We start from the raw sequence: 16,225 nt of genomic DNA, 5'->3' as shown, positions 1-16,225 counted from the left end.
TTTCAATTTAAGCGATCGCTATCGAGCATCGAGAGTGTAAGTTTTCCGGCATTAAGACACGGCGCTTTAACTTAGCATCAAATCCACCGGATCTTCTTAAGAATAAGATTAAAATCACGGCTCAAATGTTTCAAAGTCTTCTGTCACCCTGCATTTCGGGCGAGATACAAACGTCATTCGCGAATTGTGCGCGCGACTAGAGATTAATAGATCCCATTTCGTCTCCGTCGTTCGATCGATAATCCTGTTCCACATTCGATCCTTACATCACCGCGGTCCCCATTCACGCCAATCTCGATGTCCATTTCCCGGTCCGTCAATAGCCGGTAGATCTTCAAAGTTTGCCTAATGAGGCTCATTCGACACGGCCGAGAGCCATGGTCGGTATTCGCGGCATCGGAGGGTCGATCCCATTATCGGGCTCCCTGGCCGGTTCCTCTCCCCTTTCCAACCCTTCTCCCATTTTGCCCGAAACCGCCGCTTACAATTCCTCCGCTTGATCCATTCTATCCTGCCGTTGTCGTTGTACGGTCCACGTACGTTTCTGTAATGAGCCACTAATTGGCAATTGCGTCGAATTGCACCCTAGACGCGACCGGCGGAATCCTATCTCGTGCCCCGTTACACGCTCGTGCTCCCCCTTTCAGACGACGTGACCGCTCTTGTATGAAACGAGTCGCGACATCGCTCTCAGATGATCGTGGGCGTGATAGCTAAACGTGACGTAAACATTTATCGTACAATCGTGCCCTCGAAATCGTACAAAGAGTTTCTCCCGGTGCTTTGCAAATGCAACTTTGAATATGAAATGCTATTCTTGGAAAGATGTTTCAGATTTCGTGTTTAAAGAGCAGATTATTCTTGGGATTACTGGCGTGATATTTTTCCTTTTATCTTCGTACTTTGCTCGATCAAAAATAACAAAAAATGGACAAACGCATCTTTTTCATCTTCAAGATAAATCTAAATCATTTGCTCTGTATTATTTGTCAAATAGACTTTTATGACACACGATCGGTAGTTAAAAGATTAAATTATCGCTCTATCGAATAAGAATAGCGCCTTGAAAATTGAAGTGATTATCGACGAGAAAACTCATCCTCTGTGCAAGAGTAATGCCACACAGGTGGTCTGCGATAATAAATTATCCGGTAACGGCGAGAACTGCGACGGTCAGGTGCACCGGCAAAAACCAACCAGAATGGATTATTAATTACGATATTACGTCGACGCGCCGCCCGAAGGGACCGAAGAACTCGAGACAGAAGAGCCGGGGAAGGGAGACGGGGTTCTTCTCCAATAGTGTGCGTGCAAATTGTGTCGACAATGAGATTCTCGTTCGAATTAGACAATTGTTGGCCACGAAATGTACTTTCGCCTCGTCGAATTGACCATTCAATTTCGTTGTGCAACGCGTGAAACAATGTTCGATGGCACGAAGATCGGCAGGCTTCGATTAAGCTCTGATTTTCGGTTCGGACAATTCACGCCGACACAATCGGATAATTATTTTATCATCGTGAACGAAAAAGAGATCATTAATGGCACATTCCTGTCGGGTATATTAATTTTCATCGTTAATCGACGGCGATTGCGAAATCCCCGAATTCTGTTAAAATAGATTGACGGTAATTAGAGCAGTTTGTGGCAAATATAATTATTCAGATTATATCAAAAGCCAAAATTAATATTAGTTCTTTCGATAACGATTTTGTCAAATGGATAGACAGCCGTGTATCTTTTGTGAGCAAAAATCATCAATAAATTTATAACACGAATGTGAAATATTATTATCTTCTCAATACTGACAATCGAGTAACGAGAATAAACAATGAACGCGTTGTTTGTAGAAATTCTCTTGTGAAAAGAACGGAATTTTATGATAAAAGATATAGATTGATTGTAGTATTACAAATTAAAACAATTTCATCTAGACATTTCATTTAATTCACCGTCGAAGACTGTAACATTACAAATCGAAGCAATTTCATCTAGGCGCTTTATTTAAACGATGTCCGCGAGATGTTCTTTTTATGGGAGATCAACACTTTAAATGAAAAAACTACAATCGATACATACGCAGAATAAAGTGCTTCACGTTCAATTAATCCAACGTACATACGTTTGTAACATTCGATAATCGGTGTATTTTAATCGAGTGCGATTCTCTCGTAACAATTATCATCAAAGTTATTCCAATATTACAGGGAATATCAACTATCCAAAGGCGAAATACAATACTTATAAAAAACGAAGGAATTTAATTATATGATTAACTATGCAAAGATATACGTCTCTGAAAATAGTTACGTTTCATTTGTTAACGTCCTTGACGGACTTGATGAATATTTGACCGTCGTTAAGAGTCTCGTCCGGGATTTCCCTTTATGGTTTGTAAAAACTTCAATTTCCGACCAAACTTCCACGGACCTGCTCAGTTTCCAAACTCTAGTAACTTCAACGTCCATTTCTCCTCTTGAGTCACCTCATTAACTTTATCTTGCAATTTAAATTCGGATCTAATCTTGTTCCGTACGTTCTGATATTTGTTTGGGAAAGTGGACGCGATTATTAAAATGTTTCAAAGTCTTCCGATTTCTATATTTTCATTATTTAATTCTTCGCGCGTGAGATGGATATATCACTCGAAAAGTGTCTCTTAAAAGTTTTCCCTTCTTCCGTTAGCATATCGGAAGTTTATCCAATATATTTTATGGGATTCTATTCTGAATTCCACTTAAATAAAAAGTTGAGACAATAAAACCGCATTTTAGATATATTGTCATGATGAAATATTTTATTCATTTCTTTCCGATTCTTGTAACCAATTCACGTCACTCATAGCCTGTAAAAATGTAGCCAGTCTGTGACTAAAATCTCGCGATTTATATTATAAATGCTTTCTATTTTTAATGTTAAAAATGCTATCCGCTTCTTATAGTTGTTGTTTGTTATCCATGTGTATTTTATTAGAGGACTCTGTATGTTAGATGAATGCTTCTCGTTATTTAACACAACATTATTTAATACAACAAAAAACTTGACCTCTCCTCTCATATTTTACTCGATTCGCGAATTATAAATTTATGGGGGAAAATTTACTCTATTAGAAAAATGGGACATTAGAAGTAAATCGACTTGCAATTCAAATAGCCGCTATACGCGCGCGAAATATGCGACCGCTAATTGCGTTTGTCATACCGATAATTAATAATGCATCGCTCGAAGCGGCGCGACGACTGATCGGCGAATTAAATGCATTAACGACGATAATCGGGTTGCGGCGAATGCCAAATCGAAAATACACCGGCGGGGAGTTATTGAATGCAAACGAGGCCGCGATCAATCATCCGGCTCAGCTACTGGCTTTCGACCCCCGTAATGACGCCGTTCCGGCGCTTTGCATCGCTATCACTGATTAGGCGAGGAAACAAAACGCGCTCGCGAATAAAACCTTCTCGCCCGTAAAACCAAAGATTAAATAGACGGTGAAATTTAATTACTATTTTATTTACATTATTTAACGTGAGAGATCCGTGCTTAACGTCACAGAACAAAATTGATCGGCGATGAACTTTAATACATATATTCGTGAATTATTCTTTTTTATAGAGATGATATCTGGCTAGATAAATTAATCTTGATATTGGCTTATCTTGTCTCGAAATTTGAGACAAGATCAATACCAGATTTTTAATTAATTATCAAGATAATTATAATTGTATCAAAATTGCTGATTTTTTAATGAAACTAAAATATATTTATAAATTAGAAAAATTATATTATATTATATATGAATTTAAAAATCTTTATTATAAATAAAAATACTTGTACTAATAAATTTAGAAACAATTAATACAATAAAAAATAATATAAAATTTAAATATATTATTTTAAGCAATTGTTCAATGTTAGATAAAAATTGTTATTAAAATCAGACAAGACGAGACAACACAAGATGAGATTTTTACTACAAGAAACTTTTACTGGAAACCAAAACAAGATTCAAATTTTCGAAAATTTTCAACACCAATATAATACTTTTACTTTATTATATTGCCTTAAGTCTTGTGCAACTCTACTTTTATACATTTTCAATGAAATGCAAGATATCATTGAAATTCTAGCGATTCCATTCTAGTTAGATCAAATGATAAACGCCGTTCGTCAACGATAATGACAGTGATAATAAAAGGTATAAGCGTAGGAATCATTAGTTTCTCGTTAATAATCCGAATGGTGCTCTTACCGAGCGTTTACAATTTACATCCTTCGGCGGGGGCTCGCACGATTTGAATTTCCAATTACCGTTCCTAATTGACACCGCTACTATCCACATACATACATGTACACGTATATGTATAGCGTAGAAATTCACCTTCCATTTCCATATCTGCTCCGTTTCGCCATATGCATGTGCGTGTGCTACGAGACTGCGGAATAATTCCCGTGCCATTCGAACTCGCGCAGATATCGCGCGGTCGTCGTTTCGCTTTTCCGACGAGAAGAGAGAACAGAAAGGGGAAGAGAGCGAGAAAGAGAGACAGAGAGAGAGACACTCTCGAAGGAGCGGAATGAATAATTGCACGTCGCGAACGGCGACGGCGGGCTGTCGGATGGCGGATTTGATTTGCGGAGGAAAGGGCGACAGCCGACGACACTCGCGTACAACGATAACGCACGCCCTGCTGCTGCTGCTGATAGTATCCGCCACGTTAACGATATCCCACTGCTGCTACGTCTACCCGAAAGGTATTCCACATAGCAGGCGTAACAAACCTCTTCATTTTCCATCTCGTCGTCGTCGTCGGCGACGACGACCGACGATGGGATGGCGCAACCAAGCGCCAGATTACTCGGTGCGAAAGTATCGAAACTTCCGTGCAACTTTGGAATTCGCGCCCGCGTTTACGCGCCTGGCGAATTAACGAGCAGGCGAAGCTGTTGTGAGTCATTTTAGCGTGTTTCGAAACTGAAATTGCGAGTTGCGAGTCTGCGCGCGAATATTTCCGACGAATGTTAGCGCTCTTCCTAATTCCCGTCCTCGATTGCAGCTCGAAGTGAAAGAGCGTAATATACAGCGCGGCCTAAAACCATCGAAACTTTGCGTTGAGCCATGCGAGCTGAGTGTAATGAATCTTTGCGAGAATATATTTTTATCTTATTGAAATATTTTATAGTCAGTGCCGAATAATTTGCGACAAAGGCCGAAATTCTATTTATAATTTTCAGGACAATTTTTGAATAAATAAAATGTACACATATATGTAAAATATATATCAGCAAATAATAAATTATAAATAGATTTTTATTTTGTCGCGAATCGTAAAGCTTCCATAAAATGAGCGCTTCAGGCGAATTACAGGTAAAATATTAAAATCAAAGAAGAATCGATGGAATTATTGTCTTCAACATGCTAAATAAAGAATAATTAATTTTCTCTTTCTATTTTTTGCATAATAAAGAAAATATGCGAAAAGCTCTACAACAGGACTGCTTCTCACATGTCATGGATAAATAATTTATATAGTAACCGAGGGTATGAAGACCATCATGTCCACCTTCGTCGAGAGATATATCTCGTTGGTTACGACGCCACTCCCGACGGAAAATAGTTCAGTCGGGGACCGCAAATTTCACTCATGCACGCGCGATAAAATTTTAACAGAGCACGAAACCGCATGCGAACTCTTTTGGGTCGGTCCTTAGGGATCCGACAGGGTTAATGATCCGAGCCGCGCCACGAGTAGACCCGACTGTTCTGTTTTTCTTTTTTTCTTTTTTTTTTTGTCGCCCCGCAAAAAATGCGGCGCCGCGTGTAAATTTCGTCGCGAATGAATCCCAGCGGACGATAGTTTATTCATCGCGAATCGCACCGATTTAATTTCACGGCGCGTTACGGCGTCACGCTAGGTAGGTTGTGTCGCGCATCGTGTTCGCAATTACATTTCGGCAGTGTGGACTCGCGTTACAGGAAAAATATCGTTGATTAAGCGCGTCGCGCGCTGTGTTTTCCGCCGCTAAAAAACAGATTTTCGCATTTTTGTCGTTTAGACGGGAGAGTCAATATCGCATCGCTGATTATTGTAAAGCGCACGCGAAAATTGGCTATGAGTAATAAAGGATTATAAATAATCAGGCACGAAACGTAAACAAGATACAATATTTCGCGTATGTGTGTTATTCTATAGGGATAAATATATTTTATATTATATTTATATAAATATATTTTATAGGAATAAATACAAAAATAATAAAAATCATGTGAAACAAATTATTGGATTTTTAGATTTTATAGATAGTTAAAATGAATTTCAAGTCGGAATTCAAAGGTAGAAATATTTAAAAATCAATATATCGTGCATATTTTTTATTTTGTAAGAATAAATTTTAAAAAATAATAAAAATAATGTGAAATAAATGATTAGATTTTAGAGATGCAGAGAAATAAACATTTTTGAAGATGGAATTCGGGGATAGAAATACTTCAAAATCTTTGCGACATATTTTGAAACTAAATTTCCAAGAGAGATATAGACGCAAAAATGGCGGGTCGACATTCTACGTACTCTGTACGCGTCGGGACGTAGGTTTCTACATTTACGCTTGACATTTCCGTCGTAAACCGGTTCGACGATTGCAATCCCGCGAATACGAGAGCATTAAATTGCACGTATCGTCCGTGATTGTACCTGGCAAACGTACGTCGCGGTGAGGCACTCCCCATCCTATTCGTCATTGGCTTTCGTCTCGTTACTTCGAAATCGAAGCTGTCGACGGCTTCCATTAACGGGATTGACCGTAACATCGTGCCGCTCTCGTCAACGGATTATCGCGTCATTATCAATCCGTTTCCGGCAAACACGCATTATCACACGGAATAGGAGAGACGTGCGTCTTGCGCAATGCAGGTCCGGCGTATTTTCATCCCGATGAAGCGCGATTTACAGTCATTGACTGTAATTAATTATTTAATGTTCAGATTTATTTGTCGGAAATTCAGAGAACAGACGCGGAGCTTTTCCATAAATTATTTTAAATGATATTAATTTATTAAAAGTTAATATTTTATACCGTTACACGTAATGTGATGAAAGCCATTTATGCAAATGCATCAATTGTGTAAATAAATATGTATACACGTCTGATAATATCGTATTTTAACGTTTCGTCGAATTATTAATTGAATTGTTTAAAGAAGGAAATTAAATGCCTTCGTATCATGTTGCTAGATATTAATTTAATTATCGCGACGCTAATTAATGTCAGATTTTGATGTTTTCTTTGCAGAAATCAAGGATCCCTGCTTGAAACTGAATTGCTCGCAAGGCTTGCAATGTGTGCGAACCAGGGACGGCAAGGAGGCGAGTTGCGAATGCTTGGAATCTTGCCCAAATTTAGGGGATCACGAGGGTTCGGGACCTGTCTGCGGCACGGATGGCATCGACTATCCGACGTTGTGCGACCTAAATCGAGTCGCCTGTGCGAAAGGTGCTAACATCACCGTTGCATTTCGCGGCAAATGCGGTAAGTGTTTTTTTATATCGCTCAACGAGATCTCGAAATGCCAATAATGTGACAAAACAGAAATAATTTACTAAAAAATTCATTTGTAATGCACAACAAGATTCTCTGACTCTTACTGCATCCAAAATTCATTCAGATAACTTGAAATAAATTTTGGGGCCTGACTTTCAAGTACAGATTTATATAAAGTACAGAAAAATCTTGTATTTATGTTATAAAAATGATATATAGTTTAATAAATGTTATACAAATTAACATTAAATATATATAATATAAGTAGGTTGGCATTTTGACGAATAGTATGCAGTTAACAAGCGCAGCTTGAGTTTTACCAGAATTAATTTTTTGATTAATTGTGGGATTAAGCCAAATAAATCGAAGGATTAGAATCAAAATTCTACAGGAATTGAAATTAAAACTTAAAAGCTCCTGACTTATTCTGTGACATATTAAATGATCTTTAAAATATCTTTTTATTACCGGCAATTTATTCCATTTTTATTTTATTTTCATTACTTTTTATTCTCTATCATAAATTTTATTATTCAGTATGTATCTCAAGACAAATCGCTAATGTGAACGATTTGTGCTTACGCTGCCATTCGCCATTATTATCTTTCGAACTAGATTTTGTTATAATTGTTTGTGTTTCGGCTGAAACATTCCAACATATGAGAAGTAGAAAAATCCTAACTAATCATATTTAATTTTTCTTTATTTCTTTTCAAACTTACTTTCCAAAATTAGAGACTCGATGTTTCAATTTACTAATGACGTTAATAAATTCAGCTTTATATAAAGTTGAAGAGAAAATCATCATTTCTCATTTTTATGTTTAGTATCTCATATCTTAATTAAATTCTAAAAATTTAATTTTAACTAAAATAAAATTTCCTCCGCCATTAAAAAGAAAGAGTTTAATATTAATTTCTCATGAAATTTACTCTCTATTACCAAATGTTAACTGACTCTTTAAATATTGACGAAAAGCATCGTCGGTGAAACGACCGCTATTTCCTCTGGGAGCAGCTACGTGTAGTCTTAGATATCCTATATATCTGCCGCTTAATACGCCATATTCCGCACAGCTGTCATCGTTCGTGTCCACAGGTAGTCGTAGGCACATTCACGAACGAGAGAGGGAGAGAGAGAGAGAGAGAGAGAACCTTTACTCCCTACCATGGAAACAGTATAAACTTGGCAGGTGTTTAATCAACCGAGTAGTAAAGACAAATGTTTGATCAGACAGGTACTGGGAGTAGGCCGTGTTTGCTTAGGATTAGGTAAGTCCATCTTGCGTCCTTCCCTCCATCCTTCCTACCCCTTTTCGCTCCTTCATACGATTGCTCGCCAAGGCTTCTTCGCAACGTTGATATGGTAGATGGTAACGGTTACGGTAATCGCAGCCGGTTAACGAGTTAGTTAAATATGTCGTCAAACGATCCCAACCATTAAAGACATATGCATGCAAACGGTGCGCATAGCGCTGAGCAAATGGGGAATTTTAAATGATTTGAATGCGGAGATGTAGAACAAAAACGACTACACAATTTATACATGTAAAAAAATATGGTCTTATCTTTTTCACTCTTGCTCTAAATACGTGTATGTGTGCAATTGATAGAAATAATTCAATTTTGCTGTTAATAATCTGACAAGCGGATTCAGATGACCAATCGATAAACGAAACGACCCGGAAATGACGAGTCGGTCATGCACGATTGCAAGTGCGACTTTAAAGCGTCAAAGATACACGAATGCGAACAAGTTTAAAAGGACGTTTTTTGAATAAGAAGTATGAGCTTTCATGGCGAGAGCGTTAAAGCCGAATTGCAGATACCTCATGGGGGATCGCACGCAATAAATCATGAGAGCGTGTAAAGACGATATTTGAAAATAATAATCCTTGTAGCAGTATGAAATAAATCCACGACGCTCATCGGCGCACGATACGATCCATCTTCTTGGGGCTTAATAACGGCCAACGATGTACAAGGAAAAAGGAAGTGTAATAGAGATGTAGGAGGGCAAAGAGCGGCGGAGAGAAGTCGAAAGGAGGCAGGCGGATGAGCGCCGGAAGTTTACAAAGACGAACGTCTTCCCTTTTCGTTTCACTGTTTCTGCCTTCGTATTATATCAGGAACAATGAAACGCAATATCCGACCGGGGATGGTCTTCGAAAGAGAAGCGATGGGGTGGGAGAGAGGGAGGGGGCGAAGAGAAGACCTCGGAGTTCCTTCAGTTAGTAGTCCTCGGGTGGAAAGCCTAGTACAACAATGGGAGTTGCCCTTTTATCAATCGACGCCAGTTGCGATCCTTTTAAACACGCCGGAATCGATAATAAATTCTCTCGTAGTGTCCTCTCTCTCCCTCCCTTGCCTTGCGAAATCTCCCATTCGCGAATTTCTCACGATAAAATGAGAGGCAGGGGAAAAGGATGAGGCGGCTCAGGGCATGAATTTGAGAGAAGTGACGGTACGACGATAAATCAAATTAACTCCCGAAAGTTTCGAGACTTTTCGAATCCTCCCTCTCAGATACTATTTCGCGGTCGTGATTGGACGGAAACGAAGCGAGGAAAAAGAGCAGACGGGGTCAAACGTCTGCACGTTTTTTTTAAATCTGTGCAGGAAGATGAAAAACCTGCTTCTCGACAAAGTAGCCATTAAGCCTGTCATAATTATCAGTTTCCAACATAAGCTACTTTCATTATCCTCGTAAATGTAAGAGAAAATATAATCTGACGCTGGAAAATATTTTTAAAGTAATATAAAAAATAGGACAAGATGCCAATATTTCGTAAAAAGGAAAATCATATCGGATCAACGATTAAGTCTCGAGTGGGTATTTTTATTTTAATAAGAAATTTAAATTAATTTTCTTGTCCAGAATTTTTATTTTAAATATTCGCGTACGCATACATTTTTTTACTATTTTAAAATTGTCGATATATTATATTTCAACGTCGCCTTATATGTCACGACATTTCATAATGACAACTCGTTGATTACATTTTTATTTCTCCTTCTTCGAGAGATATTCTCTCAATATGTTTGCGAATTTTTTTCTAACATTCTGTAAAGGAAAAAGGCGTATCTCTATCTTTATACAAGCTTGACGCATTGTTCCTCTCGGCTCTCGTGAAACGCAAGTCGCGCCCATCGCATATCCAGAGCCGAGGAAAAGGAAATAGAAGCGCGCCTATTTTTTTCACGCTCGAACGTGCCGAAATAAGGGTCGACCGGGAAAAAGTAGCGCCGGCCATGAAGGAATGTTGGATTCCCGGGGCGTGGCGTCTCGAAGAAATGGATTCAACTAAATTCTCACACTCGTCGAGCTAGGCTGAACGACGTCGAGAAAAGAACGTTAGCCCTTGTGGGGCCCTCCCCGGGAGAAACTCGGCGGAGTGCAAACCCGAGACAAACCAAATGCGTTTATCCACGACTCCTTTTACAAACGGAGCTCAACGAGCCGGAAATTTCAGCGCGGTATCAGTTTGAGAAAACGATTTCCTAGACGTAGATGAGCGAGGCGCGGGACGCGTCGATAGTCGAGCGTTCGAGATGGCGAGGGAAAAAGGACGAGTGACCCGTCTCGCCGGAAACAATCTTACGCGCGAAGGTGCACTAGTTGGCAAGAAACGAGCGGATGTAAGTAACGGCTGCAATCGGTTATCGATGATCATGTAAGTGTCGATAGCGGCGAGATTGCGCCGCACCGATGACAAGAACGAACGTTGTCGTCGTTAAAAAGTGGCGGAGACAAACGCTGATACTCGTCCGCGCGGATTCGATTATACGGACGAAGAGAGAAGAGTGAGTGTATTGCTCATTATCTGAAAACGTTAACGGGCTCCTATTCCCATGCTTGATGGCTGAAATATTACCACTATAAAGTAGATTTATTAATCGTGCTATTATATCACCGTTATATCGATCTAACGAAGTCCCCTGGAAATAATGATGATGGCAAACGCAATTCCGAGGACAAAAATTGTGAGAAAAATTCTCATTTCTACAAGAATTAATTATCGATAATCATGTGTCGATAGTAAAATTACAAAAAACATGAAAAAAGGTGCCAAGAATGTGGTCCTATTTAAAAATTAGCAAATGTAATAGGACTTGCATGTTTGGTTGACAGTTCAAATCCAAACAAATTTCAATATAAGAAGATACAAAAATCAACTTGCGATATAAATTGCATAATTTTAAATTCCAAAGCTATCACGCTTTGACAGCTGCATCAATGTCAGTTGACAACCGCGGCCAGATATCGAGACAGCCACCGTTTCCATGGCTGACTCATAAAAAACTTATCTTTACAGAAGCAGGCGGCAATTTATCCGACTTGCTGCGCGGCTTAAATTCTGCCGAAATTTTACGTCATTCGCTATCTCGTAAATTGCGTCTTTTGGCTGACATACTACACACCAGGCTCTTACGTATTTATATTTATACGTTCCGAGCCTAAGTGGCGCGAGAGGAGAAAGATAGAGGGATCACGAAGAGATTTATACGCGAGAATGTAGGTGGATTGAACGGAAGCGGAAGACGAAGCTTAACATGCCGGAAGTATCCGACGGTGGTGTTAACATAAACCCAGTCATTGCTCTTTAGACATAATAATACCGTTATATTTGTGCGTAATATCGAACTGTGTCTCATCGCGTCCTCTCTCGTTCTCATGTTTTTTTTACTTTCCCAGAGAGTCACGGAAGAGAAAAACATCGAGATATTTCTTGCGACACGATTAAAGGATACCGCGAGCGGAAAAAGAAGAAAATCCTGATGGGATTTTAGCCTCCCGCAGCTTTATTAAATGTTATAGCTCGTGTTATAACTTTTTGCTCGCTTGACGCGCTCACTTTTTACTTTTAATTGGATTTCTCGTTATTGTATTATATCTATTTAATACACGAGTTCCTTTTTTCAAGTCTCTGTCTTGTGAAAATATTTGATGAAATATGTAATTAACAATGCGTACAAGGCTTCAGCGCAATATCAAAGAATTTATCTCGCGAATTTATCATCTTTTCACGAGAAAGACACAAATCTAAACTGGTAAATTCCTAAAGCTGCAAACGAGATGGAGATAATGTTGATTCGCTCTGTTCTTGGATGAAGGTGACGGACAATTTACCGAGGCTTTTACCGAGCGCCGAGCGATTTTGAGATATTCCCGTTCGTAGTACTCGTGGAATGCAGGAGAGGTATGCGCGCACAGTATCTGCACATGAAAGGAAGGCGACTAAAAAGGATCGATATTTGCAGTTGCTTTAGCGGAAGTAACTAGAATGCAGACACTCTCGCCTTGTATGTACACAAGTCGGTTGCGAGCGTCTTTCATATCGGAAAATCATCTCTAGTTGATACTCGATTCATCGATTTATCGAAAACCTTTCAAGATCTTTCTTGAGTAATTTTTTTTAATTAATTTGCGATTTTTTAAATTGCGTATTTTACGCGGTAAACGATATTCTGCTAAGATCACTGCCGGCAAAATTGATATTCCACGGCCGTCACTTCTTCTTCTCCGCTAAATTAGACGATAATTCACGTATAATACAAGGAATGTACGAGGACCTCATCAGTCACTCGCGTCGCGATACATCGCATTGCATCGTCTTTGCGCACGTTCCATGGGAGATTCTCGTCGTCGAACGGCAAGTCCGTCGTCCATACTGAAAAGGTCTTCCAGCGGCTTTCACGTCGTGCCACGACCCGATAATACAAAGAAATCCACATCAGGGTAATGTCGCGTGAAGTTAACGCGTCGGTATAGGTATAACCGCCCCCTCTCCGCACCCTCGCCCTCCTAGTGTTCGGATCGTGGTCGGTATTTCGATGAAGGCTGCAGACGAACGACAGAAAAGAAGAAGCGGGGTGAGAAATCCCATTAAGGCGGAGAGACCTTGAAAAGGACGATGACATCTCATTCTTTTTTTCTCTTTCTCTCTTTCTCATTCGATGCAAGTGATGAATACAAGAACTTTTCTCGATTTTACCTGAAAAAATAAATCACATACATGTAACACGGGCGAAGAGGAAGGAGGAAATATTTGTCTTAATCGCGAGAAGTTGTTCTGGAAAAGCCGCGATTATAGAATGATGACGAGGCGATTATGAAATGACGATGTTTTTAATCTCAAAACGGCAGTGCAACGATACCGAGATCGATTAGTGTTAAGTTTAAACTGGCTGGTGCACAAGCACCGGCGAACCGGGGGTTGGGTTGCGGAAGGGTCGAGTTTAGTCGCTCCACTGGACTGTAACTTGAGCTAACCCCGAGAAACACCATCACCACCGCTGTCGGTGGAGAAGTTGCCTCGTCAGCCGCCGGTATAAGGCACGAAACCTAGCCTGTAGACAGGAAACGGAATTCAACTTCCTTCCCTTAGTCGAGGGCGAAGATTAATCTCAATGCAGACGTATCTCCTCCACCTGCAGCCATATCTCCTCCACTCGACATCCCTTCCATCTTCGTCCTCTCATCCGCGTCACATCGCACGGATTTTCTCGCCTCCCATATGCAAATGATATAATCCATAAAAAGGACTCATACGAAGGTCGTTTAAATTTAATCAATTTTGCAGCCGAATTAGCAGTGATTTCATAAATCTGCGACGTAAGAATCAATCAAACGCGAATAAAATTTTCAAATTACGCCGATTATTTCACTACAAATTCTTATATTTAGGAAAAAACTCCTATAACTGAGAAATAATAATAATGATAAAAAATATAAAATTCTTCTTAATAAATATAAACATAATTAATAATTTTTAAAAATGATTTTTTAATAAACTCTTTATATAAACATATACACAGAAACAAAAAGAATACATTTGTTATAAATTATTATCATAAATAATCACAAATGACGCTATTAATTATGATCTAATCAATTTTTCAGATCCCTGTGGAAACGTCGAGTGCGTAGAACCGGAAATCTGTCAGCTGGACGGTTCGAGACAACCAGCTTGTCGCTGCGGAGAACAATGCGGCCTCGAATTTTCACCAGTATGCGGAAGTGATGGCAAAACGTATTCGAACGAGTGCAGCCTTCGACAGGAAGCCTGCCGGTCGAGATTACCGCTCAAGAAAATCTACAACGGCGCCTGCAGTACCGGTAACAAGATCCGCATTTGATCCAAAACCGATAAATTGAACATTGGAATATTCGGAAAGTCATGTATATATATATATATATATCTTGCAAGACATTTTACGATTATGCGATTGTTGAACCGTAAAAAAAATAAATGTGTAGAAATTAAATGCACATTTTCTAAGCATACTGATAAAATTGATAAGAATTTATTTATTCAATGAAATAAATAAATATAATTGATTCTATATTAGTAAACAATATGACGCAAAATAAATTAATCAATCAATTTTTAAATTAAGCACTTGATTCCTAAAATATTTTGTTGAGGAACTTACTTAGTGAGTACGATTGTTTGGATATTTCGCAGGACAAAACCCTTGCGAAGCAGCAAAGTGCAGTTTTTACGAGCAATGCGCAATCAATCGTCAAGGGATCGCCAACTGCGAATGCGGCCCCGAATGTGAACCGGTGATGAGGCCCGTGTGCGCCCGCGGTGGGACCACCTACACGTCCATGTGCGAGCTAAAGAGACAAGCATGCCTGACGAGGAGCAACATCGACGTGGCTTACGTCGGCACGTGCGGCTCCAGAGGACCCTGTTCCGAGAAGGTCAGTTTCGATTATTTGCATGCTCGACACGTCGGAGGGTCACGTGCGAATGCTCGTAATTTCCGCTTCCGCTTCTCGCCGAAATATAAGTGTCAACGAAGTTTCGAAAACCGCGAACTATGGGCTCTTCTGTCTCATTCTTAAAACTGCATTCTATATCGCATTTTATTAAATTTGATAGATCGATTAAATGACTACGAAATTTAAGGGAAACCTTTATTATGTGCTACAATACAAATTTGTTCAAATATTCTTTCATTTTGCACCTCTTATGCAAGGCATAAACCTACAGATACAATATGTCTGTTGGCAAATAATCTGTCTGACTATATCGATATTTTTTTCACTTGAAACTTGCATAATTATTGTCATAACTAATATAATTCGTTTTTAATTTGTGTGGTTTTCTTGGTTTACCTCGCGCGCGTATTTTATAATAATTCTATATTTTAATTTTATATTTTTCTATGCTTTAAATTTTACATTTTTGTGTTATAAGCCTCTTGCTGATGCATTTTTTTCGTATTAAAAGGAGTCCTTTTTTCTATTAATAAATAAATAAATATTCTTAAAATTGATTTTGTTCAATAAAATTCAGTTATAAATAATTCGAATTAAAATGAAAATATTTCGACGTAAAGATTAGTATAATTTATCTCTGTATATCGAAATTTTAAAGTTACCAATTGTTTTCATAAGAAATAGATATAGATACGACTCGAAACGCCGCAATTTAGTTCGATTTAAGCTACGATCACTATTCGGTCCACAAAACAAGGTTTGTAATCGACGTCGAGTAAGCTCACGAAATGGAAATTGCTAGATGTATTCACCGCGGAAATTGGAAGGGATCAAGAGTCCGATGGAGTGCGGAGAGAATTTCCTACCATTCGCTATTCCTCCTTTTCGATACTTTCTCGATTTTCCACAAAATTCGAAAGCCCGAGGTGAGATCTTTACCATTTCGACGAGCTTC

At 39.0% G+C, this 16,225-nt stretch overlaps 1 protein-coding gene across 5 annotated transcripts in view; it reads left to right on the top strand.

Annotated features, from left to right (window-relative positions):
* Positions 1-16,225, top strand: part of LOC105251943 (agrin) — a 253,590-nt gene that overhangs the window by 211,112 nt on the left and 26,253 nt on the right. For all 5 annotated transcript variants that reach the window (XM_025412917.1, XM_025412921.1, XM_025412919.1 and 2 more), the window contains 3 exons: positions 7,291-7,527; positions 14,443-14,658; positions 15,008-15,249. In XM_025412917.1, the coding sequence (XP_025268702.1) occupies positions 7,291-7,527; positions 14,443-14,658; positions 15,008-15,249 (695 nt within the window). The remainder of the gene's footprint in view (positions 1-7,290; positions 7,528-14,442; positions 14,659-15,007; positions 15,250-16,225) is intronic.

This window comes from Camponotus floridanus, unplaced genomic scaffold, assembly GCF_003227725.1.
Source record: "Camponotus floridanus strain SB8 unplaced genomic scaffold, Cflo_v7.5 scaffold59, whole genome shotgun sequence".
Lineage (NCBI taxonomy): Eukaryota > Metazoa > Arthropoda > Insecta > Hymenoptera > Formicidae > Camponotus > Camponotus floridanus.
The sequence above is the reverse complement of the archived record's forward strand: the minus strand, read 5'-3'. Positions and strand labels throughout refer to the sequence as shown.